Below are 25,599 nucleotides of genomic sequence, written 5' to 3'. Positions count from 1 at the left end.
GCCCATGGGCGTTCTCTGGTTGTGGCCAGTGGGGGCTACTCTGCACTGTGTGCGCAGGCTTCTCATTGCGGTGGCTTCTCTTGTTGTGGAGCACGGGTTCTAGATGCTCGGGCTTCAGTAGTTGCCGTGCACGGGCTCAGTAACTGGGGTGCACTGGCTTAGTTGCTCTGCGGCATGTGGGATCTTCCCAGACCAGGGATCCAACCTGAGAAATAGCGTATTTCCTGCCATGTCAGTCAGCAAGGATGTCACAGTCATCAGGATTCCCAGTCTCCAAATGTGAATTCCTGAGCCCTAAGGGCACTCAGGAAAGAGAAAAATACCTGAGACATAACGGCCATCAGATTGCAGCCACTCCCCACGCTGAGCACTGAGGAACTCAGGAAGTGAAAAGCACAAGATACTGGCCCCAGATAGCTGAGGTGCACAGGAAAGGGATGATTTCAGTGAGGCCAGACTCTTGCATCTCCCCATACAGAGAAAAGCACTTAACTCCTTAACTTGGGAACTCTGGTCTTCTCTAATTCACAAAAATACTTTTGATGTCCAGACTACCTGCCCTTTGTTGCAAACTTCTGTTTAACTTGATTCCCCACCCAAACTCCTCAAAACAGCTCTCTCAGGGTCACCTGAAATGCTGTCTCCCAGATAAAACATGACTCGCAATTTTTGTTGTTGTCTAGTCTCTAAATCGTGTCCAACTCTTAGTGACCCTGTGGACTACAGCACGCCAGGCTTCTCTGTCCATCACTCTATCTGAGTCTGCTCAAACTCATGTCCATTGAGTCAGTGATGCCATCCAGCCATCTCATCCTCTGTCGATTCCTTCTCCTTTTGCCTTCAATCTTTCCCAGCATCAGTGTCTTTTCCAATGAGTTGGGTCTTCACATCAGGTGGCCAAAGTATTGGTGTTTCAGCTTCAGCACCAGTCCTTCCAATGAATATTCAGGGTTGATGTCCTTTAGGATTTACTGGTTTGATCTCCTTGCTGTCCAGGGGAGGACCTCGATTTTTAGGTTCTGGCTATTTTTCAAGTCAACAAACCCCTGTCCTCTGCATTGGCAGGCAGATTCTTAGCCACTAGACCACCAGGGAAACCCTGTTATTTTTATTATTAATTTAATAAACACTTGATGAACACAGCCCTGCTCCTGGCCTAACATGGGGGTCAGGCAGACCTCTTAATTCATTACACAAGCATCTTCTGAGCAGCATCTTATTAGCTGGCCTCCTAGAATGGGGCCTGCCTTGTGTTTCTAACAATTCTCTCAGAGGCTGTTCTTCAGACTCTTCAGGTACTGAGCTGTCTAACCCAAACCCAGGTTAAAGGGATTAAAACAGTCTCATCAATAGGAGCAGTGACTTGCCTGAGGCCACACAGAGCTGGAATTGGAATCCAGATCCCTGAACTTTCGGCTTCAGGCCAACTTTTGGTTTTAGATTTCAGTAGAGTTCATCTCTCTTGTAAGGCTAAAATGGGATTATAATTACCTGTGAGTATCTCTTAAGTCATCATGATGTAAGGGATCTTGTGTGACCAAACCTGTAAGGCAAGAGTGGGCAAATTTTTCTGTAAAGGGCCAGAAAATAAATATTTTAGGCTTTGTAGGGCTCTGTCTCAAGTACTCAACTCTGCTGTAGCAAGAAAGCAGTCCCAAGGAGTTTCCTGCTAGTCCAGTGGTTAAGAATCTGCCTTGCAATGCAGGGGACACAAGTTCGACCCCTGGTCAGGGAACTAAGATCCCACATGCTGAGGAGCAACTAAGCTTGCACTGCATATAGAGAATCCGTGGGCTGCATGACACAAGGAGGATCCCACGTGTTGCAGCTACGCAGCCAAATTCGTTAAAATTTTTAAAAAGAAAGCAGCCCTAGAGTACATAATCAAATGAGCATAGATATCTTCCACTAAAACTTTATTTGTGGACACATGTGAATTTCATACGCTATTTAGGTCATGAAATCTTATTCTTCTTTTGATTATTTCCAACTATTCTAATATGTAAAAACCATTCTTGGTTCAAGGGCTGTACAAAATAATAAACCCCTGCTCAAGGGGGTTAGAATCCATTCTTTATTGGATTTTAGGATTAGAGATATTAAAATTTATTATTATTCTCATAGGGAGAGAGGCTGGAGGCCTGAGAAGGGAAGGGAAGATGCATTAATCTCCTCTCAAGCATTCCAGGTGAGACCTTCTTCATTATGGGCTCATAGCAACCTTTATAAATGTGTTTCCTTTTTTATAAAATGGTTACAATAGTCTCTACATTAGAGGGTTGCTGTGAGGGTTGAACGAGATAGAGAAAGGTTAAGTGTTTTGCAAAATGCAAATCACTTCAGTTCAGTTGCTCAGTCGTACCCTACTCTCTGCGACCCCATGGACTGCAGCACACCAGGCCTCCCTGTCCGTCACCAACTCCCGGAGCTTGTTCAAACACATGTCCATCAAGCCGGTGATGCCATTCAATCATCTCATCTTCTGTCGTCCTCTTCTCCTCCCGCCTTCAATCTTTCCCAGCATCAGGGTCTTTTCCAATGAGTCAGTTCTGCACATCAGGTGGCCAAAGTATTGGAGTTTCAGCTTCAGCATCAGTCCTTCCACTGAATGTTCAGGACTGATTTCCTTTAGGATGGACTGGTTGGATCTCCTTGCAGTTCAAGGGACTCTCAAGAGTCTTCTTGAACACCACAGCTCAAAAGCATCAATTCTTCAGCGCTCAGCTTTCTTTATAGTCCAACTCTCACATCCATACATGACTACTGGAAAAACCATAGGTTTGACTAGACAGACCTTTGTTGGCAAAGTAATGTCTCTGCTTTTTAATATGCTGTCAAGGTTGGTCATAACTTTTCTTCCAAGGAGCAAGCGTCTTTTAATTTCATGGCCGCAGTCACCATTTGCAGTGATTTTGGAGCCCCCCAAAATAAAGTCAGCCACTGTTTCCATTTTTTCCCCATTTGTTTGCCATGAAGGGACCAGATGCCATGATCTTAGTTTTCTGAATGTTGAGTTTTAAGCCAACTTTTTCACTCTCCTCTTTCACTTTCATCAAGAGGCGCTTTAGTTCTTCTTCTCTTTTAATATTCCAATGAATATTCAGGACTGATTTCTTTTAGGATTGACTGGTTTTATCTCCTTGCAGTCCAAGGGACCCTCCAGAGTCTTCTCCAACACCACAGTTCAAAAGCATCTCACACGCTAGCAAAGTAATGCTCAAAATGCAAATGTTTTCAGTTAATTGTTTCTAGAGATAAGTGCTGGGGCTCTGACACCAAGTGGTCCTCTAGAAAGCTTTTACTAAGTTTAATGGGACACTGTCCCTTTAAATCCTCCACAACCACCTCAAGTACCAATTGGACGAGTCGGCACATGCGCATTCCTTTGAAGGGCTGGCACCTCAGGCTACAGCCTTCCCGGAGCCCGTAGGAGAGGTTAAAGGTCCACCCACACAGAATTTATACGCAAGCGTAAATCAGTATCTGGAGCTCTATATCATACTGGGAACCCAGTCCCTTTTTCGCGCCTGAAGGCTCCGCCCCCGCAGCCAATCAGTAGGCCTCGCCCTTTGCAGTGACCAATGGCAGTGAGCGTGGGGGGCGTGGTCGGGCGTCCGGAGGTGCGGCCTGGCACTAAGAGAAGCGGCGGGGTGAGCCGGGGGCTCTAGTGAACAGCGCAACCGGACGGGGAACGCTGGCAAGAGGCGAGTGGAAGCGGCCCGGGCCCGGCGGTCCCCGAGATGTCACGATGGCTGTGGCCGTGGTCGAACTGTGTGAAAGAGCGGGTTTGCCGCTACTTGCTGCACCATTACTTGGGTCACTTCTTCCAGGAGCACCTCAGCCTGGACCAGCTCAGCCTGGATCTGTACAAGGGCAGCGTTGCCCTGCGGGATATACATCTGGAGATCTGGGTGAGGATCCGAACCTGGGAAGGGTCAGACTCGGGGAGCTCAGCGGCCTGAGGCTGCCTGCGAAAGGGTCGACCTAAGGGACCAGGCACCGGAGTGGAGAGGCCTTGGGCGTCCGCCCCTTTCCAGGGGTCAGAGGGACCCCAGCCAGTCGTGTCCAGAGCCAGAAGCTAGACGGGAAGGGGTCCCTGCCTCTTCTTCGCAGGAAGAGAAACTGAGGCTGGAGAGCCGGATGTCAATTCTCTGGAGAATGCCAGGATAAGCGTATCAAATTGGGGGCCAGAGTTGAGGGTGTTGTCAAGGGGCTAAGGAGAAGGTGAGGAGGGATTGCAGGAACTAGAGGGCTCTGGTGGGACCAGGCCAGGGAAGTGGCAGAGTTGGGACATACAGCTGGTTGGGGAAGTCTGGAAGGGGTCCAGGACCCTGCTGTGGGCACCTGTGGGAAAGGTGCCCTGACCTCCTGACCCCTCGTCCCAGGCTCAGTGGGTGGTGTTCATCTCCGGATATGGATGTCAACAACCGCGTCAGCGCCCTTGTTGATCAACACTTTGTTTGACTGCCTCTGCTGCCTACTTCCTGCTTTGGGGAGAGTGGGATGGACCAAATGGGTGTTTGGGGAGGGGCTTGGGCATCAGCATGTAGCATCACCTAGAGGAAAGCCCTGGAGGAAAGGTGGAGAGGTCTGGCCTGAGGCAGAGAGGAGAGAGATTCTGGGCAAGCAGAGAGGAATGAGGTCTGGGTCAGAGCCCTGAGGCTGGGGGCGGTAAAGAGCTGTGACTCAGGGTACAGCTGACCTGGGAAGTTGCAAAGGCGCCTCCCCGTAGAGGCGAAAGACCAGGGCTGGCACTGGATCAGCCCTCGAGTCCAGAGTGACAGGGGTGGGCAAGGGGACAGGTGGTAGTTGGTGGTTTAGTCGCTAAGCTGTATACTACTCTTTGAGACCCCGTGAACCGCCCCCTCCCCCGTAGCCTGCCAGGCTGCTCTGTCCATGGGATTTCCCAGGCAAGAATACTGGAGTGGGTGCCATTGAACCTGGGTCTCCCGAATTACAGGTGGATTCTTTACTAAATGAGCCATCAGGGAAGCCCCGATGAGGACAGGGGCTTCTCAGTTTTCTAGGGGAGCAGACAGTGTGCCTCACCTCAGTATAGTCTGGGCGAGAAGAGTTGGGCTTTACGGTAGACCAGGCCTTCCTGAGCAAATGTGGAGCATAGGAGACCCCCAGGCCCAGAGTTGGTGACATTTCTTAGCTGTGAATCCCTGTGCAGAAGACCTTTTCTGACCTCTAACCTCAGCCTCTTAGGCTGGCCCAAACTTATAGACTGTGTCTTTCTACACTCCCACCTGCCCTGCCCTCTGGTTGGGGAGTGAATTGACTCCTAGCTAGGCTACTTTCCTTCCTGGCCTCCAGGGAGGGGTTGACCCCTGGTGGAATGCAAGTTCTTTCCCAATATGCCCACCCTTCTCCAAGCTGCTAGGCCTGCAGCCCCTACCTTGTGGACCTCCAGAGAAGCCTGGTCCCTGGGGACCCTGCGATAGCAGAAAGAGAAAAACCTGGGTCTCAGTCTCAGTTCCCAGAATGCACTGAGTGACTAGGCGAGTCCCTTCTGTTTAGGCCTCAAGGTTCCCCATCTGTGGATCTCTGGGTAAGGAATTTGCACTTGATCTCTGTGGACCTTCTGGTTCTGCCGTGTATTTTATTCATGGATCCAACAGAGGTTTACTGAGGCCCTCTCTGGGTGGCACCACAGTGCCTAGAATCACACTGAGAAGGCAGGTGGGCTCCTGCCGCCGGGGAGCTTCCAGACTGGTGCAGGGGGCTGTCCCTCTATTTGTAACAGGAGGCTCTAGCCTTGTGCTTCAGAGAGAGGTGCAGCTACACCAGGTGGAGTTGGGGTCCCCCTCCAGCTCAGGTCAGCCCCTGCCTGCCTTTCCCGGACACTCCCCTTAAACCCCATGCTTGTCCAGGTGAATGTGGGCTGCTGCAGTCTCGGCTGGGCCTTTGCACGTGCTGTTCCCATGCCTGGAACCCTCCCTTCCATCCTCTCTGCCTGGCTCCTTCCTCCTCCTCCTTCAGCTCCCCCGTCCTCAGGTTTGAAAGACTGGGCGTGTTGAACTGTACAGTAACAGGGCAGCCAAGAGTAGGGGTCAGTTGAGCAGAGGTAGGACTTTGTAAGTAGCACGTGGCGGGATGGGAGAGCAAGAGCGCTCTCCAAGGTGGAGCGGCCTGGTGAGGAGTGCAGTAGCAGGGAGACAGCTGGGTTTGGGAGTTCCCTGAGCTGGCTTTGTCTCCTGTTTGCTCCCAGTCTGTGAATGAGGTACTGGAGTCTATGGAGTCGCCACTGGAGCTGGTGGAAGGCTTCGTGGGCTCCATTGAAGTGGCCGTGCCCTGGGCTGCCCTGCTCACCGACCACTGCACTGTGCACGTGTCAGGCCTCCAGCTCACCTTGCAACCCCGCCAGGGCCCAGGTCAGAGCCGGGTGAAGCTCAGGCGCGGAGGGGAGGGGAGCAGACAGTGGGAGCGGGCCTGGGCACCCAGGGTCTGACTGGGCCCGCCTGCCCTGAGACCCTCTTCCTACCTGCAGGGCCGGGGACTGGTGACTCACAGAGCTGGGCCTCGTGCATGACCACCAGCATGCAGCTGGCTCAGGAGTGCCTGCGGGACGGGCTGCCTGAGCCCTCTGAGCCACCGCAGCCCCTGGAAGGACTGGAGATGTTCGCCCAGACCATCGAGACTGGTGAGTAGGCCCTTCCATGGCCCTTAGTGCAAGGACCTCAGGCAGCACCCTGCTGCCTGACAGGGAAACTGTCTGGTCTTCACCACTCTGCCTGACCTGAGACCCCCCTCTCCACCCCTCAGTACTGCGGAGGATCAAGGTGACCTTCTTGGATACTGTCGTGAGGGTGGAGCACTCGCCGGGCACTGGGGAGCGTGGCGTGGCGGTGGAGGCCCACGTGCAAAGGTAAGGGCAGGCCGAGCAGGTGGGCTGTGTGAATGGGGAGGGGCGCGAGGGGCTGCTGAATGGCCCTGGCCCTGCCTGCCTCCCCATCCCAGGCTCCTAGGAGGTATCAGGGCAAGTCTGAGTGGGCTTGGGCTGTGGTCGTGGCAGAGGGAGGTGGACTGTGCTGGGAGCCTGGAGTGGTGTCCAGAGGCCGGGTGGTGCAGGGCCAGGGTGCTGGGCCCTCAGGATCAGGTCACATGCTGAGGGTCTGAGGAGCAAGAGCTGGCTGGCTGTGGAGTTCCAGGATGGCCTGGCTGCGATGCGGTAGCTCAGCAGGCCAGATGTCACTGACCCCAGACTTCTAGAATATGATGCGTGGCGGGGGACTCCAGCTCATGGTGGCCCAGGCACTCTCTGATCCTCCACTCCCCAGACTGGAGTACTGCGATGAGGCGGTGCGAGACCCAAGCCAGGCGCCCCCGGTGGATGTGCACCAGCCTCCTGCCTTCCTCCACAAGCTGCTGCAGCTGGCGGGGGTCCGCCTGCACTTCGAGGAGCTCCCCCAGCAGGTGGGCCGACTCTGGTCCTCACGGTCTCTCTCTCCTTCGAATGCCTGTCCTTGCTGGCCCTGGACCCACCTGCCCTTCTCCACCCCTTCTGACCGTGTGCACGCTCCGTCATGGCCGACTCTTTGCCGTCCCTTAGACTGTAGCCAGCCAGGCTCCTCTGTCCATGGAATTTTCCAGGCAAGAATACTGGAGCAGGTGGCCATTTCCTCCTCCAGGGGATCTTCCCGACCCAGGGATTGAACCCACGTCTCTTGCGTCTCCTGCATCGGCAGGCGGATTCTTTACCACTACTGCCACCTTGACTGCATCTTTTCGATCCCTCCTCTCCTATATCTCGTCTCCCAGGAAGGACCCCCAGAGCCACCTTTGCAGATTGGCAGCTGCTCAGGGTGCCTGGAGCTGACAGTGAAACTGAAGCAGAATGAGGCCTTCCCAGGCCCCAAGGTGGGTCCCCAGACCTCTGGGGACAAGGAAGTATACCACATTTCAGCGTCCTTCTCAGCAGAGCTGGTATTCCCTGGGACAGAGCTAGGTCATTGGAAGGGGGGAGCTCATTGCCTTCAAGGCAACTGGGGAAACAGGGATACAGAGGCTCAGAGTGGTCAAGTTGGGGCCAGGGTCGCACAGCTAGTTGGTGGCCAAGCTCAGCCTGGTGGCTGGCAGGCTGCCTCCTCAGGGTAAGAGCAGGTGGGTGGCCGCAGCGGCTGGCGTGGGCTCCATGGTTGCTCGCTACTCCCCCAGCTGGAGGTGTGTGGACAGCTGGGCTCCCTGCACCTGCTCCTGACCCCACGGCAGCTCCAGCAGCTTCAGGAACTGCTCAGCGCTGTGAGCCTTGCAGGTGAGGTGTCTGGGTAGTCCGGGGGGTGGGGGAGGATGGCTGGGAAGGGGCCGGCAGATGGGACTGACACAAGGCTATGTCCTCCCCGGCAGACCCCGAGAGCCTGGTGGACAAGCTGAACAAGAGCCGCCCGCTCGGTGCTGAAGACCTGTGGCTGATTGAACAGGATCTGAACCAGCAGCTGCAGGCGGGGACTGGGACTGAGCCCCTCAGCCCAGACCCCCTTTCGAACCCCCTTGTCAACCTGGAGAGCACTGGTGGGTGTGGGGCTAGACCTGGCAATTGACGGAGTCTGGTGTGGGTACAGGGCTCGGGGGGCCAAGCCCGGCTGTCTCTGAGACCCCTTCCTCTGGCTCACAGACCTCTTCTTCTCCATGGCGGGCCTCACAAGCAGTGTGGCCTCAGCCGTGTCCGAGCTCTCGCTCTCCGACGTAGACCTGGGCTCCTCTGTGCACAGTACCACAGCCTCCCGCCGGCTCTCTGCTCAAGCCCCCCCTACCGGTGAGTCCTCCCAGGTCCGGGAGAGCTGGAGGAAGGCGCGGTGTTGGGTCATGTTGCTAACGTGCGTGCAGGAGGCCTGGGGGTCCACCCTTGGTGACCTGGTTCTGGGGGAACACTCAGGGGAGGTGGCAAAGTGACGGACAGAGCCTGGATTTCAGAGGCAGTGACACCGGGGGATTCCCTGGGGGCTCAGGCGGTAGAGTCAGTGACATTGGCCCAAGTACTTAAACTCTTGGAGACTCAGTTTCTCTTCTCGTGAGGGATAAGACCTGACCCCAGCAGGCTGTATGTTTGAGAGTTTATATGTGTCAGGTACTGGGTAAGTGCTTTATCACCTCCAGTTTGTCCAGTTTCCTTGAGCAGGTTGAATCGAGCCTGGACTCAGTGTCTGACATAACGAGGCTTCGTGTCACGCCTGCCTGGCCAAGCTCCCGGTCGGAGTCAGGGCTCACCTTGGCCGAGGCTTCTCCCAGCCCCGAGCCGAAGTGTCTGACTGTCACTTGACCTGGGGTCCCCACGAGCTCTGGGGAGCCTCTGGTGAAGCCTTTGTCCTCTCAGGCAGGACAGCCCCGGTGCCCCCCTCGAACACCCTGCGCCCAGACTCGCTGCTGAAGATGACCTTGGGGGGTGTGACCCTGACCTTGCTTCAGACATCTGCCCCGTCTTCTGGACCCCCTGACCTCACTACCCACTTTTTTGCCGAATTTGATGCCACCGTGGATGGGTCCTTCGGCTCCCATGACTTGCACCGTCTGCGACCGCGCTTCCAGAGGGCCTGTCCTTGCAGCCATGTCCGGTACAAGCCCAGGGCGGCCTGAGCGTGAGGGGACCCCCGAGCCCCTGAAGTCCCCGCTTCTGACGCCCAGCTTCTTCTCCGTAGGCTAACGGGTGCCGCCGTGCAGCTGTCCTGGGAGCTGCAGACAAGCAGGGGCCGGCGGGCCGCCAGCACAGAGGTGCGCGTCGGGCAGCTGGAGGTGCTGGAGTGCCTGTGGCCCAGGGGCGCCTTGGAGCCTGAGTACGCAGAGGTGAGGGCTGACAGCCTGTGCGTGCGGCGCGGCCGGGCCCGGAGGTGAGGGTGGGCGCAGGGGCTCAGCCTGACCCCACCGTCTTCCCCGTCCCTGCCCAGATCCTGAGCTTCCCCAACAGCCTGCGATCCCAGGCCTCGGCTCAGCCCTGCGCCCACCTGCGCCACACACAGACCCTGCGCCGGGTGCCCAAGGTAACCCGGCCGACTCCAGGCCTGGGGGCCCTTGGCTGTTTGCTGTGGGTGTTGCCCCCACCAGCCTCCCCTGGTGCCTCCCTGCTCCCCCCTCTACCCCATTCCCTGTGCTCCATCCAGAGCACATCCCCAACCCCGGAGCCCTGAAATACCTCTGGGCCACGTGCGTGCCATCCTCTCAGCCCCTCTCCTGGTTCATGGCAAAGCCCTGCCAGCTCATAGGGCTGGGGGTGGGTGGTAGGTTCTGGGCGGCGTGGTTGTCTGCTTCGAGCAGGCCATGACGCCCTGCTCCCCTCCTGGGTCTCCCTTCCCCAAGCTCATCTCCTCACAACTTGGGAGGGCTCTGTATTCTTCCTGTTTTCGCTCAGGGGACCCCTGCCCATCCTGCCCTCACATCCCCCGCCACACAGCACTCGCTGACCTGAGCACCCTCCCCCTCAGAGCCGGCCCCGGCGCCCACCTGCCTGCCATTGTCACTCAGAACTGGCCCTGGACCTGGCCGACTTCCAGGCGGATGTGGAACTGGGGGCCCTGGACCGGCTCGCTGCCCTGCTGCACCTGGCCACCACACCCCCTCCTGAGCTGCCTGCGGGCCTGCTGGTGAGAGGCCCAACCCGGGTGGGGAACGGGGCAGGATCCTCCCGCTCCTGGGGTGGTGGGGGGTGGCCTCAGCTCTGATTCTCCCCGCCCCGCAGACAGAGCCCCCACTAGCAGCCGAGCAGCACACGCTGGTGCGGCTCTCAGCACCCCGGGCCACACTGCAGCTGCGCTTCCCTATTGCTGACCTGCGGCCTGAGCGGGACCCCTGGGCGGGCCGGGCCGTGCGAGCTGAGCAGCTGAGACTGGAGCTGACTGAGCCCCAGTTCCGGTCAGAGTTGAGCAGTGGGCCTGGTCCCCCAGCCCCCACCCGCCTGGAACTTACCTGCTCTGACCTGCATGGTAAGACTGCCCCAGGAGACAACCCCTTGGGCAGGGGGCTGAGGCCTCTGGGAGAGGTGGGCTTGGGGCCCCAGAAGGGGCTGGGTCATGAGTGGGGTCCAGGCCTCGTCTGCTTAGTGAGGCGCCCTCACTGCCCGTTCCCCGGGCTTCTCTGCGCAGTGGGCAGAGTGGACTGTTTATCCCAGGGCCGTTGCAGACTGTGGGTGCAAGGGAGGGCACAGGTCCGTAAACAATAAAACACAGTTGTCGTGGGCAGGGCTCCAGGCCCCCACTGACCCACCTGGTGTTGAGGAAGAGATGGGGAAAGGTGGCAGTGACAACCCCCACCCCTCCCTATCCCCTCCAGTCACCTATGAAGATGGAGAGAAGCCGCCCATCCCCTGCCTGCGGGTCTCCAAAGCTCTGGATCCCAAGAGCCCTGGGCACAAGTACTTCCTGCCCCAGTAAGTCAGGGCTCTGGAAGGAGCAGACAGGAGAGGAGGGCTTTGCTACCGAGGGCAGCGGGAGGCCCTGCAGGCCAGTGACAGGCCTGTGCCCTGGCAGGGTAGTGGTGACCCTGAACCCCCAGCTCAACGCACCGTGGGAAGTGGCCCCGGAGAAGGGAGAGGATCTGGAGCTGTCGGCTGAGAACCTGTGCGACCTTCGGGAGCCCGAGCCCTCGCCCTTCTCCTCCAAAAGGACCATGTACGAGACGGAAGAGGTGAGGTCCAGGCCTTCTGAGTCTCTTGGGAGCCACTTAGTGGCTGTGGGCCAGGGGGATAAGACCACCTGCAGGGCCAGATAACATGTGACTCAGCACCAGTGAGAATTTCATGTCTTCCATTGTCTCTGGTCAGTGAAGAATCAGAAACACCACAGCTTGTGGGGCCCGAGAGTGGGGGCCGTGGCGAGGGCAGTGCCCTGGGCCACGGGCCTTGATGGGGACGGTTATGACCCCGTCCCATCAGCCATTTCTCAGCAGTGGACACTTGGGCCTCGGGATCCTATTCTCTGAAGGTGCTGAGGGTCGAGTGAGAGGCAGTTAAGCACCTGGCCTCTGGTCCAAACGGTTTAGGTTCAAATCCAGGCTCTGCCCCTCCGTGGCTGTGTCATCTCGGGATTGTCCAACTTCCTAGAAAGTGAACAACAGATGAGCTTCTCCTTCTGGAGAGTGGGTGTAATGACCCCTCCCATAGGGCCTGCCATGAGGATAGAGGAGGTAACATAAATGAGGCCCCTTGGAGCAGGGTTCACATGCAGTCAGTCCTTCAGACCAGACAAGACGGCTGTCATACATCCCAGCAGAGGAGGCTCATGTGAATGATGGTTGGAGTTCAGGAAGCAGATTCTGAGTCCGGCAGCAGGCCCTGACCTCTCTCGCATCCCCTTCCCTGCTCTCCCCACTCGCGCCCCTCCCCCTCAAGATGGTGATCCCTGGAGACCCTGAGGAGATGAGAACCTTTCAGACCCGGGCCCTGGCGCTGTCCCGCTGTAGCCTAGAAGTGATCCTGCCCGCCGCCCATATCTTCCTGCCCAGCAAGGAGGCCTACGAGAGCCTCTACAACAGGTGATGGTGTGGGCGGGGCGGGGTGGCCAGGGCCTGGGCCGGGCCCCCCTCACCGCCGTGTCCCACCGTCCTCCCAGGATCAACAATGACCTGCTCATGTGGGAGCCCGCAGACCTGCTTCCCGCCCCCGCCCCCGCCGCGCCCCCCGCCGGCTGCCCAGATGCCTCGGGCTTCTGGCAAGACAGCTTCAAGATGTGCAAGTCTGCCTTCAAGCTGGGTAGGCAGGGTGCTCCGGTGGCGTCCCGGGTGCTGGGGCAGACCCTTCCCCCACCTCCGGGTCTCCCTGCCACTCAGCTCCTTGATCTCATCCTAGACTCGGACTCGGACGACGAGGACACCCATTTCTCAGTGGGGGCATCAGGTGCCCCCCGGCCCCTTGCCCGTGAGTCCCGGAGCCCTCGCTCCCAGAGTACCTTCTCTGCATTGGTGACGGTGCTGAAGGGCCGGATCACCGCCCACTGTGAGACCAAGGTGAGGCATAGAGGAGGTGACGACAGCCCAGGGGCAGGGACCCCCGACTCCAGAGCCCCCACCAGCAGGAAAACCAGACCTGTGTGAGCTGCTTCAAGTTGGGAATGTGCGAAACAGAAGCCCTACTTGGGTCCGAGTGTGGCCTGCCCAGCCATTAGCACCCACCTGCTCCCCTGACCCACCCATGCCACCCCACCCATCCCATCACGCCCCGTCAGCCACTTACTAGCACCTGCCATGTGTAAGGCACTCAGGGTTAGGGTTAGGTAAGGCTCGGGGTCCGAGCAGGCACCATCCGATGCTTGGAGGTAGACAGGGAGGGTGACCCTTCTCCTCTGGGTGCTGCCCCAGATCTGTAGCAGTCTGGAGAGCAGCCAGAGCCAATCCTAGTCAGACCAGGGCTCTGGAGGCCCCCTGACCCCGAGGGCGTGGGGGCTGCCGAGTAAAGCCTCTGAGGCCAGGCTGCACGCTCTGTCTGCAGGACGAGTGTGGGAAGCGGCTGGAGGGCGCCCATGGCGAGCTGGTGCTGGACGTGGAACAAGGAACCATCTTCAGCGTCTCTCAGTACCGAGGCCAGCCGGGACTTGGCTACTTCTGCCTGGAAGCGGAGAAGGCAGCACTCTACCACCGAGGTGTGAGGGCTGGGGGCCAGTTGCCATGGGTCCCAGGGGTCCATGGTCACAGATAGTCTCTCGGGAGGGATGTGTGCCCTGGGTAGAGTGCCCAACTGGGCAGGGGAGCTCACCAGATACCTCCCCAGCGGCCATGGATGACTACCCACTGCCCGGTCGCCTGGAGCTGCCCGCCTTTGCTCCCCCGGCTCAGCTGGCCCGGACCATCTACCCATCGGAGGATGGGGTAACTGAGCAAGGAGCCTCAGGCCGCAGAGGCCAGGGCCGGGGCCCCCACATGCTGTCCACCGCGGTGCGCATCCAGCTGGACCCCCAGAGGAACGTCAAGGTACAGGCCCGCCTGCTTCCGGCCCACCTGTTTGGTCAGGGCTCTGCCTCCCAGGTCCATGGGGCTCCTGTGCTGACTCTGCCCTGCCCCCCAGGAGTTCCTGGTGACCCTGCGGCTGCACAGGGCCACCTTGCGCCATCGCATGGCCCTGCCGGAGCAGAGCTGGCACTCCCAGGTGAGCCAAGAGGGTGCAGCGGGCAGGTCTCCAGGCCTGGGTGAGGCAGGTGCGAGGGGCAGAGGCTGCGCCAGAGCTGCCCTTGGACTGGAGATGGCTCATGGGTGGAGCCCCTGGGCCAGGCTGCGGTGGACAGCTGGTGGGCAGCACATAGGGGGCTGGGCTGGGGCGGGGGGTTGGGAAGAAAGAAGCTCCCTCACCCTCACATACCTCTCCTCTGGCCACCAAAGCTATTGGAGTTCTTAGATGTCCTGGATGACCCAGTGCTGGGCTACCTGCCTCCAACGGTCATCACCATCCTACACATCCACCTGTTCTCCTGTGCCGTGGACTACAGGTACCCAGGCTCAGGGACCTGGGGGCCTGGGGCTGGGGCCAGGCTCTCATGGGCAAGGAACCTGCCCCAGCCCAAATGTGACCCCTTCCCTCCCAGGCCCCTCTACCTCCCCGTACGTGTCCTTGTCACTGCTGAGACCTTCACCCTCTCCAGCAACATCGTCATGGACACCTCTACCTTCCTGCTCAGGTATGCAACCCCTCCTACCCAAGCTCCCCATCCATCCCACCCCAAGTCGGCTGTAGCTACCCCTTCCCCAGGGTCCCACATGCCTGCTGTGTGTCCTCAGGCCTCAGGCCTTTCTGTGCATCTGAGTGATCCCTCTCTGAGGAAGTCAAGGAGGTTTCCCCTACCTAGAGGCAGTCAGACCTCTGAGGCAGAGCGTTTGAGCTCTTGCCTGATAATCTCACTTCTGGAGGTCGTCCTCAGGATAAAAGAAAGGATAAGAAGGGTAAAATATAAAGCCTCCATAGTATAATTTAAAATAGTTAAAACTTGTAAGCAGTTTATATGAGCTCAGATTACGACCTCAGTCAGCAAACGTGGCCTTGTGCTCAGTCACTTCATTCGTGTCCAACTCTTTGCGACCCCATGGACTGTGGCCCGTCCGGCTCCTCTGTCCATGGGATTCTCCAGGCAAAAACACTGGATTGGGTTGCCATGCCCACCACCAGTGGATTTTCCTGACCCAAAGACGGCCTACCCAACCATTAAAGTCAAATTTAAGAGTAACATTGAAAAATGCCATCAAATAATATTTACTGAAAAAAATAAGATATAAAGCCATACATACATATATTTTTAAAGATTCTTGGGGGTGTGTTTGTATACGTCTCCGTGTCTTCACAGAAAAGACTGGAAGGAGATGGATAGCTATCCCTCAGTATTTGCAGGGGATTGCTTCCAGGACCTCTCGTGACACCAAAATTCAGGGCTGAAGTCATTTATATAAAAGGGTGCAACATTTGCATGTATCCCATGTACATCCTCCCATATTCTTTAAGTCATCTCTAGATTACTTTTAACACCCAACACAGTGTAAATGCTACATAAGTAGTCAATGCTGCTGCTGCTAAGTCGCTCCAGTTGTGTCCGACTCTGTGCAACCCCATGGACTGCAGCCCACCAGGCTCCCCGTCCCTGGGATTCTCCAGGAAGAACACTGGAGTGGGCTGCCATTTCCTTCTCCAGTGCATGAAAGTGGAAAGTGAAAGTAGTTGCTAGCATGCAACAAATACAAGTTTTGCTTTTTGGAACTTTCTAGATTTTTGTTGGTTTGTTTGTTTTGGTTCTCTGACCAAGAATGGATTTTTTAAAAAATATTTTTGATCCGCAGTTGGTTGAATCCTCAGAAGCAGAACCCACAGATTGGGAGGGCCAAGGTTCTATTCTCAGAATCTGAGATTAGCTTTATTCTTACATATTTAAAAGCAGTAGGGGAAAAGCAGGACATTTCCCTCCCAGGGCTGCTGTGAGTTCCAGGTGAGATGGACGAGCTGGACAGATATGCAGAAAGAGAAATGCTGCCCAGTGTCCCCGAGTGCCTGCTGGCTGGGCCTGTGGTCTCCCCATTGTACAGACAAGAACACCAAGGCCAGAGAAGGGCTGGCACTAGTTTTCTTGTCAGCTTGGGACACCCTGTCAGGGCCCCCTCTGCCTGTCTCTGTGAGCCCCACCTTCTTAGGAGCTGTGGCCCTGCAGCGGCTCCCGGCCCTTCTCAGCCCTGTTCCCCGCCAGGTTCATCCTCGACGACTCCGCCTTGTACCTGTCCGACAAGTGTGAGATGGAGACCCTGGATCTGCGGCGAGGTGGGCAGGGCCTAGACTGGGCTCCCTCCCCTCTGAGGGACTGTGGCCCTGGCCACCCCCAGAGCGGCCAGACGTCCTCCCCCAGCCGCCAGCCAGGTTCTCAGCGCCCACAGACACACGCACGCACACCAGGGCGGCACCCACTCAAACCCTAGACTCTCCCACCAGGGCCGGGGCTGGGTAGGAGGAGGCAACAGGGCCCTCTTCTGCCTTCTGCCTCAGATTATGTCTGCGTCTTGGATGTTGACCTCCTGGAACTCGTGATAAAAACCTGGAAGGGGAACACCGATGACAGACTGGTGAGTGTGGCTGCGCCCAGGGCCTACCAGGGTCCCCGAGCCAGAGCAGGTATCTGGGCAAGGGAGCCTCAGGGCGTCACTGTCCCCCACCTGCTGTCTCTTTTGCTTCTGCCCCCGGGGCCTGGGCTCAGCTCGCAGTCCCTGGCAGCCCTCCCCTGTGGTTGCCACCCTCCTGGGAAGGGTCCGGCCCTCGGCAGACATCCCTCCGTAGGAACCCTGCCAGCACAAGGCAGCTGTGGCCCAGAAAGAGCAGGACCTGCGGAGACAGCCCGTGGGGGCCTGATTTCCCTGTCTGCAAAAGACAGTCACTAGGCCTGGGGCTCAGTTGGTAAAGAATCCGCCTGCAGTGCAGGAGAGCCAGGTTCAATCCCTGGGTGGGGACAATCCCCTGGAGAAGGAAATGGCAACCCACTCCAGTATTCTTGCCTGGAAAGCCCCTTCGACAGAGGAGCCTGGTGGACTACAGTCCATGGGATCGCCAAGAGTCGGACACAACTGAGCAACTAAACCCCCACCACAGGCCCCGGCTCACCGGGCTGTGGTGCAGGACTCGGGAGCCTGGAGGCACTGAAGAGCCCCCGTGCCTCCTCGGACAGCCCTGGGCGAAGCCCCTTTTCCCTCAGGCTGAGTGTGCCCATGTTCAGTGGGTTGTTGACTGACCACCCCAGGGCTGACCCCCGCCCGGCCCCGCCCCGCAGAGCCAGCCACTGTTCGAGCTGCGCTGCTCCAACAATGCGATGCACGTGCACAGCTGCGCTGACTCCTGTGCCCTGCTGATCAACCTGCTGCAGTACCTGACGAGCGCGGGGGACCTGCACCCCCCACCCCGGCCGCCCAGCCCCACGGAGATCGCCGGCCAGAAGGTGCAGGTGAGGCCTGGCCCCACTGTTCCCGGAGCTCCGCCCAGGCCTGTCCCCTGCTGCGGCCCCCACCAGGGCCCTGGGGCCCACCCCTCCCTCCTAACTCGAGCTCACCAGTGCCCCTCCGCCCGGCCCAGCTCTCAGAAAGCCCCGCCTCCCTGCCCTCGTGCCCACCGGTGGAGACGGCCCTCATCAACCAGCGGGACCTGACAGACGCCCTCCTGGACACCGAGCGCAGCCTGCGGGAGCTGGCGCAGGCCTCAGGTGGGGTCAGGGTGCAGTGGGCTCAGTAGACACAGTCAGCACCCACACCAGGCAGCCCTCAACCGGCCCCTCTCTCCACCACAGGCAGCCCCTTCTTCCAGGCCTCTCCAGTGTCGGTCTACCTGTTCCCCGGAGAACGGAGTGGGGCTCAACCCCCCTCACCCGCTGCTGGGGCCCCCACTGGCAGCTTGGGGTCCCGCTCTGGGGCCAAAGAAGCTGAAAAGGAAGATGAGGGGGATGGAGACACTTTGGACAGCGATGAGTTCTGCATCCTGGACGCTCCTGGCCTGGGCATCCTGGTGTGTGGTGGGCAGGCTGGGCAGGGCCAGGAAGAGGGTGCTCAGTTTGGGGCCTCCTAGAACTCCCACTGTGGGAGAGGCAGGAGGTGGTCACCTGCCAGGATGCGGGTTGGAACCACAGGTAGGGCTGAGAAGGGCTCCCTGGGGAGGCAACCCTCACTGTGGGCTTGGAAGAAGTTGACAAAGGTCCAGAGGAGTGACAAGGCATGGAGTCTGGGGCAGAGGGGTGGGGACATTGAGGGTCGGGAGGGAGAGGAGCAGGGCAGATAGCAGGAGGGGGAGGAGCACCATTCACTGTGAGGGTGCTGGCCTCCCGGCCGCCCGGTGCCATTGGGAATGCCCAAGCTCCCTGTCACACGCAAGCAAGACCTTAGTTCAGGGAGGCAGGGCTGGCAGGAGCACGGGGCACTCAGGCCCCTCCAGGTCACGGTCCGTGAGACTCCCCTTATGTGAAATAGGGGAGAGGGGTGTGAGGATGGGGGAAACAAGCGGCCTGGACCGGGGGAGCTGCTGTGCTCACGTGGCGTCCCCCCTGCAGCCCGCCGACGGGGAGCCCGTGGTGACGCAGCTGCACCCAGGCCCCATCGTAGTGCAGGACGGGCACTTTGCGCAGCCACTGGGCAGCACGGACCTGCTGCGGGCACCTGCCCACTTCCCCGTGCCCAGCAGTCGAGTGGTGCTGCGTGAGGTCTCCCTCGTCTGGCACCTCTATGGCGGCCGAGACTTTGGCCCCCACCCTGGCCACAGGTGAGAAGGAGCGGGTGCGGGTGGCAGTGGGGCCCCCAGGAGATGGGGCCCGGGCTGGGGTCCAGTTCTGACCTTCGGCAGCTGGAGACCTTGAACCCAAGCCTCATCTTCTGGCCTTAAGGCTTCCTCTTCCCCATGCCCCGCCAACTTCCCAGGGGGAGGGTCTCTGGCCCCGACTCTGACCGGAGGGAACGTGGGAAGGGGGTTCCCTTTGAGTCAACTCGTCCCTTGTTCCTCTGCCCAGGGCAAGGGTCAGCCTCTCAGGCCCCCGGAGTTCCCCTTCTCGCAGCTCCGGCCCCAACCGGCCCCAGAACTCCTGGCGTGCACAGGGGGGCAGTGGGAGGCAGCACCACGTCCTTATGGAGATTCAGCTTAGCAAGGTGAGCGGGGGGCTTGGGCAGAGGAAGCAGGGGTGGGGACCGGGGTCAGCAAGGTGAGTGGGGGCTCGGATGCAGAAGGTGGGCTGGGCGGGGACCGGGATCAGCAAGGTGAGCCAGGAGCTTGGGTGCAGAAGGTGGGGGTGGGGACCGGGGTCAGCAAGGTGAGCTGGGGGCTCGGGCATAGAAGGCAGACTGGGTGGGGGACCAGAACAGACCCTTCCGTCCCGGCTGCCCAGCTAGCACTTCACTCCACGGAACCCGCGGGTCGTGCACTCAGTCAGCTGCTGCTATGCTGTTCTAAGTGCTGGATGCAGCGATGAGCAAAGCAGACAGAAACCTGCCTTCCTGTCTCTTGTGTCATAGTAGAGGGAGCCTGATAAGACTACACGTGTGCGTGTGCTAAGTCACTTCAGTCGTGTCCAGCTCTGTGGACAGGCTCCTCTGTCCATGGGATCCTCCAGGCGACAATACTGGAGTGGGTTGCCATGCCCGCCTCCGAAGACTAGATATACATATACTCAAATGTGATAAGTGCTTGGGGAATGTGAACAGAGAGAGGGCTCAGGGAGCACTGGGGAGGGCTGGAAGGTGCTCGTGGAAATGTGCCGTTTTGCACAAAGGTGTGAGGAAGTGAGCCAGGAGGAGGTTTTCAGGCAGAGGGCACAGTGCGAGGGCTACAAGCCAGGAGCATCCCTTGCATGTTCTGGGACCAGCAAGGAGGCCGGCGAGACTGCCGCTGAGAAGGGCGGGGAGCGGTAGGAGACGAGGCCGGAGATCCGACCCCGGGCAGGCTGCACAGGGCCTGAGGACCACGGGCGGTTCTGGGTTTTACCAGAGGGACAGCGGAAAGAACCACAGGGTGGGCTGCTGGACTGAGTGTCCATGAGGGAGAGAGCGGGCCAGGCTGGCCTGAGAAATGGTGCAGGTCAAGAGCCACTCACTGAGAGCCAGCCCACACAGACCCACTCCCCGAGCTCACAAGGGCGCTGGTGCTGAGAGAACTCGGGCGGAAGTGCTTCAGGGGGGTGGTGAGTGCTCCGCACACTGCAGATGGGCCAGGGAGCTGGTGACAGTGCCGAGTGATGGGGAGAGAAGGCCCGGCAAGGGCCTGCGGCTGAGGGAGGCTTTGACCTGTCAAGGGCAGAGAGGCCAGGGTGCCCCACATCAAGGGCAAGGGCCGAGGAGGGGCTTGGAGGGAGAGCAAGGCCTAGCAAGACCACGGGGAGGAGTCTGCAGGCGTGGGGTGGGCAGGCGAACACTTCACGAAGGTCCCTCTGGGTGGAAGGAGAAGGGGCTTGAGGGGGTGAGCAGGGGGTGTTCAGGGGAGGGGGAACGGCAGCCCCGGGCCAGGGGCAGCTGCGGCGGTGACAGTGTGGAGGGACTGGAGGGATTGTAGAGGAGGCAGGACTGACAGCCATGGCGATGGAGAGATGCCGGGAGGACCGCACCAGGTCTGCCCTCGAGAGTGACGGGGCGCCGGTGCCACTCGGGGGACGGGAGGTCTGTGAGAACGGGCCTGCGGGTTCACCAGAGGCTGTGTGGAGCATGCGGTGCCGGCAGGACAGCCACGTGGGGCGGAGAGTGCAGGGAGTGGCCCGCTCAGGCCGCCGTGCGCCCCGCAGGTGAGCTTCCAGCACGAGGCATACCCAGCGGAGCCAGGCCCCGTCGCCCCTGGCCGGGAGCTGGAGGAGCAGCCGCTGTCCCGCCAGGTGTTCATCGTGCAGGAGCTGGAGGTGCGCGACCGGCTGGCTTCCTCCCAGATCAACAAGTTCCTGTATCTCCACACGAGCGAGCGCATGCCGCGGCGCACCCACTCCAACATGGTACGGGCCCCGCGGGCCGCCCCGGGCCGCACACGGCCATACACGAGCCCGCAGGCACGCTCGCGTAGGCATGCGCGCGCTCACACACATCCGGGAGGGTGGGAGCACAGGCGGGCTTCGCTGAGGGAGCGGCCTCTGCAGGACCCGCTGGGTGAGCAGTGGGCGGGTGGGGGCCTGAGGCGCAGCGGGTCTCAGAGCTCACCTCCTGCCTTCAGCTCAAGGTCAAAGCACTGCACGTGGCCCCCGTGACCAACCTGGGGGGCCCCGAGTGCTGCCTCCGCGTCTCGCTGCTGCCCCTGCGGCTCAACGTGGATCAGGTGAGCGGGCCACGTGGGGATGGAGCCTGAGCCGAGCCTGCTGCCCCACTGGCCTCTGAGTCTGACCCCCTCACTCCCCGCAGGACGCCCTGCTCTTCCTCAGGGACTTCTTCACCACCCTGGCGGCCAGCATCAACCCCATGGTCCCAGCAGAGACCTCCGCTGAAGGTGAGCAACTGGGCTGGCGAGGGGAGGGTCCCCGCCTCACCACCATGCCTGGGCCCACCCCCAGTCTGTCCCCGCCATCTCCCCTCCAGCTCGCCCTGAGACCCCGGTCCCGCCCAGCGGCCCCCAGGAAGGGCAGCCGGAGGGTGTGGAGACCACCAGCTCCCAGGAGGCCACAGGCGGTAGGCTCGGCACCTCCCCCACCGAGCAGCAGCCCATCTACTTCAGGTAGGGCGTTGGGCTGGGGACCCTGGGCCAGGCCTCAGGGGGCCAGGCCAGTGACCTCGGGACTCTCTCCCCACTCCCCACCCAGGGAGTTCCGCTTCACGTCTGAAGTGCCCATTTGGCTGGATTACCATGGCAAGCATGTCACCATGGACCAGGTGGTGAGTGGGCTGTCAGGTCCCAGTCCTGCCGTGGCCTTGGGAGGCCAGGGGGGCCAGGCAGTACCGGCCGCTGTCAGCCTCTAGTGGCTCCGGGGGGCTGGGCCGGTCCCTGGGCCCCAGGGTGTAAACTCCAGCTCCTCTCCCCTCTGCAGGGCACTTTCGCAGGTCTCCTCATCGGCCTGGCCCAGCTCAACTGCTCAGAGCTGAAGCTAAAGCGGCTCTGCTGCCGGCATGGGTGAGCCTGTAGGCCTTTCGCAGGGCCCTCTGTCTGTTCCTGACTCGGGCCTTGGCCAAGACCTCACCCTTCTGGCACCTCAGTTTTGTCCTCTGTGAAATGGGCTCAGTCAGTCCCTCCATACCGGGCCGGGTGGAGCTGCAGGGTGTGTTGGGGTGCCTTGGGTCCCTCTGGCCCCGTGACCCCTCAGTGAGGGGCTCTGCCCGCCCCACCCTCCTCTCCCCGCCCTGTTCCAGGCTCCTGGGTGTGGACAAGGTGCTGGGCTACGCGCTCAATGAGTGGCTGCAGGACATCCGCAAGAACCAGCTGCCGGGCTTGTTGGGGGGTGTGGGCCCCATGCACTCAGTCGTCCAGCTCTGTGAGTATCTGACTTTGGGTGCTCTGGAAACTGCCATACTCGGGCAGCCTAGAAGCCGCTCTGGGGAGTTAAGTGGACGAGTTCCCGCAGCAGGGTAGGTGGGGGCAGCCTCGGGCATCTCTGACCACCCCCTCCCCACAGTCCAAGGGTTCCGGGACCTGCTGTGGCTGCCCATCGAGCAGTACAGGAAGGACGGCCGCCTCATGCGGGGGCTGCAGCGCGGCGCTGCCTCCTTCGGCTCGTCCACAGCCTCGGCCGCCTTGGAACTCAGCAACCGGCTGGTGCAAGCTATCCAGGTGAGCAGACCCCCAGCGTCCAGGGCGGGGAGGCTCTGCTCCACGGTGCCCAGTTCCCTCCTCAGCTCTACCGAGCGTGGGCAGTTTGGACGTTTGAGATCTTAGGAGGAAGAGTCACAGAGACAAGAGGCCAAGTGACCGGCCCGGAGCCCCCGTGGCTCCTGTGTGGGAGTGTCAGGCCCCCAGCTTTAGAGCCCACTAGGTGTCCATTCGGAGACGACAATGGCACTCCACTCCAGTACTCTTGCCTGGAAAATCCCATGGATGGAGGAGCCTGGTGGGCTGCAGTCCATAGGGTCGAAAAGAGTTGGACACAACTGAGCGACTTCACTTTCACTTTTCACTTTCATGCATTGGAGAAGGAAGTGGCAACCCACTCCAGTGTTCTTGCCTGGAGAATCCCAGGGACGGGGAAGCCTGGTGGGCTGCCCTCTATGAGGTCACACAGAGTCGGACACGACTGAAGCGACTTAGCAGCAGCAGCAGGTGTCCGTCCATTCGTGGTACTGTCCTGACAGGTGGGGAAGGGGCTGGTTCTCTTGAATGAACCAGAGATTGACCCTGGTGCTTCACCAGGCCCGGCGGGAAGCCCGGGGGTTACCCTGCGAGCAGTTGCAGATGAGTGCCCTGGGTTCTGGAGTAGAGGGGGCCGGATGGACAGGTGCGTCCATCCTCAGAAGTGAGCGGGGAGCGTGCAAATCCTCGGGGCAGTTGGGGAGGGGCAGGCAGGATCTCTTGAGAGGAGGCTGGAGGGATAAGCGGGTATCTGAGGCCCTCCCAGGGCAGTGAGCTGGGGTGTGGCCCAGCCAGGTGAGGAGGCCGGGTGAGGGGAACGACGCTGGGGGTGGCAGAGGGGAACCCAGGTCTCTGTCAGGGCCGCCCCTGGGGCTCACGAGGAGCAGCTGGGGAGGGCAAGGCACTGGGTTTGGGCTGCATCTGTGGCGCCACCAGACAGGCAGGAGGAGGGGTGTGGGTCCAGAGGACGTTCGGGGAGTCCCCTCGGGGCATGAGGTCATCTGAAAGCCCCCTGACGTGGGGGCTGGGAGCTTGGCAGGACTCCAGGAGCAGTACAGTACAGTGTGGCTGTGGGGGAGGCAGGGATTGTGGGGGGGTAGTGGGCTCCCTCCTGGTCCTGTCTCCTCATCTGCTGTCCCCCACGCCCCCAGGCCACAGCTGAGACTGTGTATGACATCCTGTCCCCAGCGGCGCCCATCTCGCGCTCCCTGCAGGACAAGCGCTCTGTACGGAGGCTGCGGAAGGGCCAGCAGCCGGCTGACCTCCGGGAGGGCGTGGCCAAGGCCTACGACACAGTTCGCGAGGTAAGGAGGCCCAGCCCCGCTTCCAGTCATCCCACGTCCACACCCACACCCCCTCCACGGACTCCCGCACTGACCGCCGGCCTCCACAGGGCATCCTGGACACAGCTCAGACCATCTGCGAGGTGGCGTCTCGGGGCCACGAACAGAAGGGGCTGACCGGCGCCGTGGGGGGCGTGATCCGCCAGCTGCCCCCAACCGTGGTGAAGCCCCTCATCCTGGCCACCGAGGCCACGTCCAACCTGCTGGGAGGGATGCGCAACCAGATCCTCCCCGACGCGCACAAGGACCACGCTCTGAAGTGGCGTCTGGACGAGGCCCGGGACTGAGCGCGGGCCCCGGGACCCCACCTCGCCCGGCCATCCCAGGGGCACTTCCGGAGCGCTGCGGCCCCCCGCTGGATGGGCCAGGCCTTCAGAAACGGACCAGGAAGGACCCTGACAGGCCCACCCGCTGCCAACCGCTGTGAGAGTGGACCTTCCCTGCCTGGGGCCTCGGCCCTGTCTCTGCACTTTTTCTCCCGGGAGAAAGGACACCATGCCCCCGCCACCACCTGGGCCCACACCGCTGCCTTGTTCCAGAATGGAGGCTCTCGGACCCGGACCCACTCAGCCAAGTGTCTTTCTGTGTCTCAGCGGGAGATGGGGGCACGAACACCGTGTGGCTCAATGTATTTTTAAGCTCCTTGAGCGTGTGGGTCAGTGTCTGCATGACGTGGAATAAACTGCCCACCGCCAGCCCCTCCTGTGTACCTGCAGTGCCCCAGCCTCGACCTGCACCGCCCCGTCCCCAGCTCTGTACCCAGCACTGCCCAGCTCACCACCAGGGGTTGCCACACCCTCTTCACGCACCGGGCAGGTGAACAGCCCCCCGCCCACCACCACCCCACCCACTGCCCCCGGCCTCGAACCCAGCCACCTGCCCGCCTCTCTGCTCCTCCCCTCCACTGCCTTGTTGATGTGCTGGGCCCCTCGCCCCTCTCCTGGGGGACTGTCACCCTGGCACCACTTGTGACCTGGTGGGCGCTGAGTGGAGAGGAGAGGAGGAGTGGTCCTTGGAGCCCACCTCACCCAGACCACGTTTCTTGGCTCCTCCCCCAAAAGCCCAATCCAGCCCTCCCTGGGGCGCTGGGAGGGCGCTGGACCAGAGCAAAGGGTAGGACTGTGCAGGACCCCAGCGGGGCTGAGGCCCCGACCCTGTGACCTGAGGCCTCGCCCTCGGTCTCTGAGCCTCAGGCCCCTCCCAGTCATCTGCCCAGCCGACCCAGGGGCCACGAGGGTCAGTCAAGGCCATTCCTGGAAGGCTGGGTCCTCTGGGGCCACGCATGCTTTCCTTAGCAGGTTTGCAGGTGACTGGAACCTCTGCCCTAGGGTCCCAGCTCCACCCTGGAGGGGGAGGGGTTCTGGGGACAACACTGTGGCTGGAAGGGGGCCTGACAGTGACTTTTGCACAGAAACACTCGGGATGGGGAAATGGCTATCGCCCGCCCCCTCCCCCACCTCTTACCTTGTCTCTGGGGAACAAGGAAGGAGGTGCTACTCTATGGGCCCCTCCCACCCTGTTCTCCAGGAGCACTGCGCTGAGATGGGAGGGCCCGTGGGGAAACTGAGGCCCAGGTTAAGAGGCGTAGAGAATGCTCAC

The 25,599-nt window shown here is 60.3% G+C and overlaps 1 protein-coding gene across 2 annotated transcripts; it reads left to right on the top strand.

Annotated features, from left to right (window-relative positions):
• The first annotated feature begins 3,474 nt into the window (after window positions 1–3,474).
• ATG2A (autophagy related 2A) lies at window positions 3,475–24,698 on the top strand. Of its 2 annotated transcripts, none has more exons than XM_061406857.1 (41): window positions 3,475–3,911; window positions 6,215–6,377; window positions 6,494–6,646; window positions 6,769–6,871; window positions 7,284–7,419; window positions 7,765–7,863; window positions 8,161–8,257; window positions 8,350–8,514; window positions 8,618–8,758; window positions 9,317–9,554; window positions 9,639–9,783; window positions 9,885–9,977; window positions 10,419–10,577; window positions 10,673–10,916; window positions 11,263–11,359; window positions 11,460–11,616; window positions 12,320–12,462; window positions 12,540–12,679; window positions 12,776–12,933; window positions 13,415–13,565; window positions 13,694–13,893; window positions 13,988–14,068; window positions 14,299–14,405; window positions 14,502–14,594; window positions 16,107–16,213; window positions 16,436–16,512; window positions 17,211–17,381; window positions 17,510–17,636; window positions 17,721–17,935; window positions 18,474–18,682; window positions 18,927–19,062; window positions 20,685–20,885; window positions 21,101–21,202; window positions 21,286–21,370; window positions 21,460–21,595; window positions 21,681–21,753; window positions 21,906–21,988; window positions 22,225–22,346; window positions 22,488–22,642; window positions 23,809–23,961; window positions 24,051–24,698. In XM_061406857.1, the coding sequence occupies exons 1-41, from the start codon at window positions 3,741–3,743 to the stop codon at window positions 24,285–24,287; spliced, it is 5,823 nt and encodes a 1,940-aa protein (XP_061262841.1). In that variant the 5' UTR covers window positions 3,475–3,740; the 3' UTR covers window positions 24,288–24,698. The 2 variants fall into 2 exon arrangements, with proteins under 2 accessions (XP_061262841.1, XP_061262842.1); XM_061406858.1 differs by having other exon boundaries at window positions 3,478–3,911; window positions 16,143–16,213.
• The last annotated feature ends 901 nt before the right edge of the window (window positions 24,699–25,599 follow it).

Source organism: Bos javanicus, chromosome 29, assembly GCF_032452875.1.
Source record: "Bos javanicus breed banteng chromosome 29, ARS-OSU_banteng_1.0, whole genome shotgun sequence".
NCBI classification, from domain to species: Eukaryota; Metazoa; Chordata; class Mammalia; order Artiodactyla; family Bovidae; genus Bos; species Bos javanicus.
This window is presented reverse-complemented; position numbering and strand designations above follow the sequence as displayed.

Coding starts and splice junctions, on each gene's coding strand:
- ATG2A (XM_061406857.1), top strand. CDS start 3,741: ATGTCACGATGGCTGTGGCCGTGGTCGAACTGTGTGAAAGAGCGGGTT. Junction 6,378..6,493: donor GCAACCCCGCCAGGGCCCAG/GTCAGAGCCGGG, acceptor TCCTACCTGCAG/GGCCGGGGACTGGTGACTCA. Junction 12,680..12,775: donor CAAGTCTGCCTTCAAGCTGG/GTAGGCAGGGTG, acceptor ATCTCATCCTAG/ACTCGGACTCGGACGACGAG.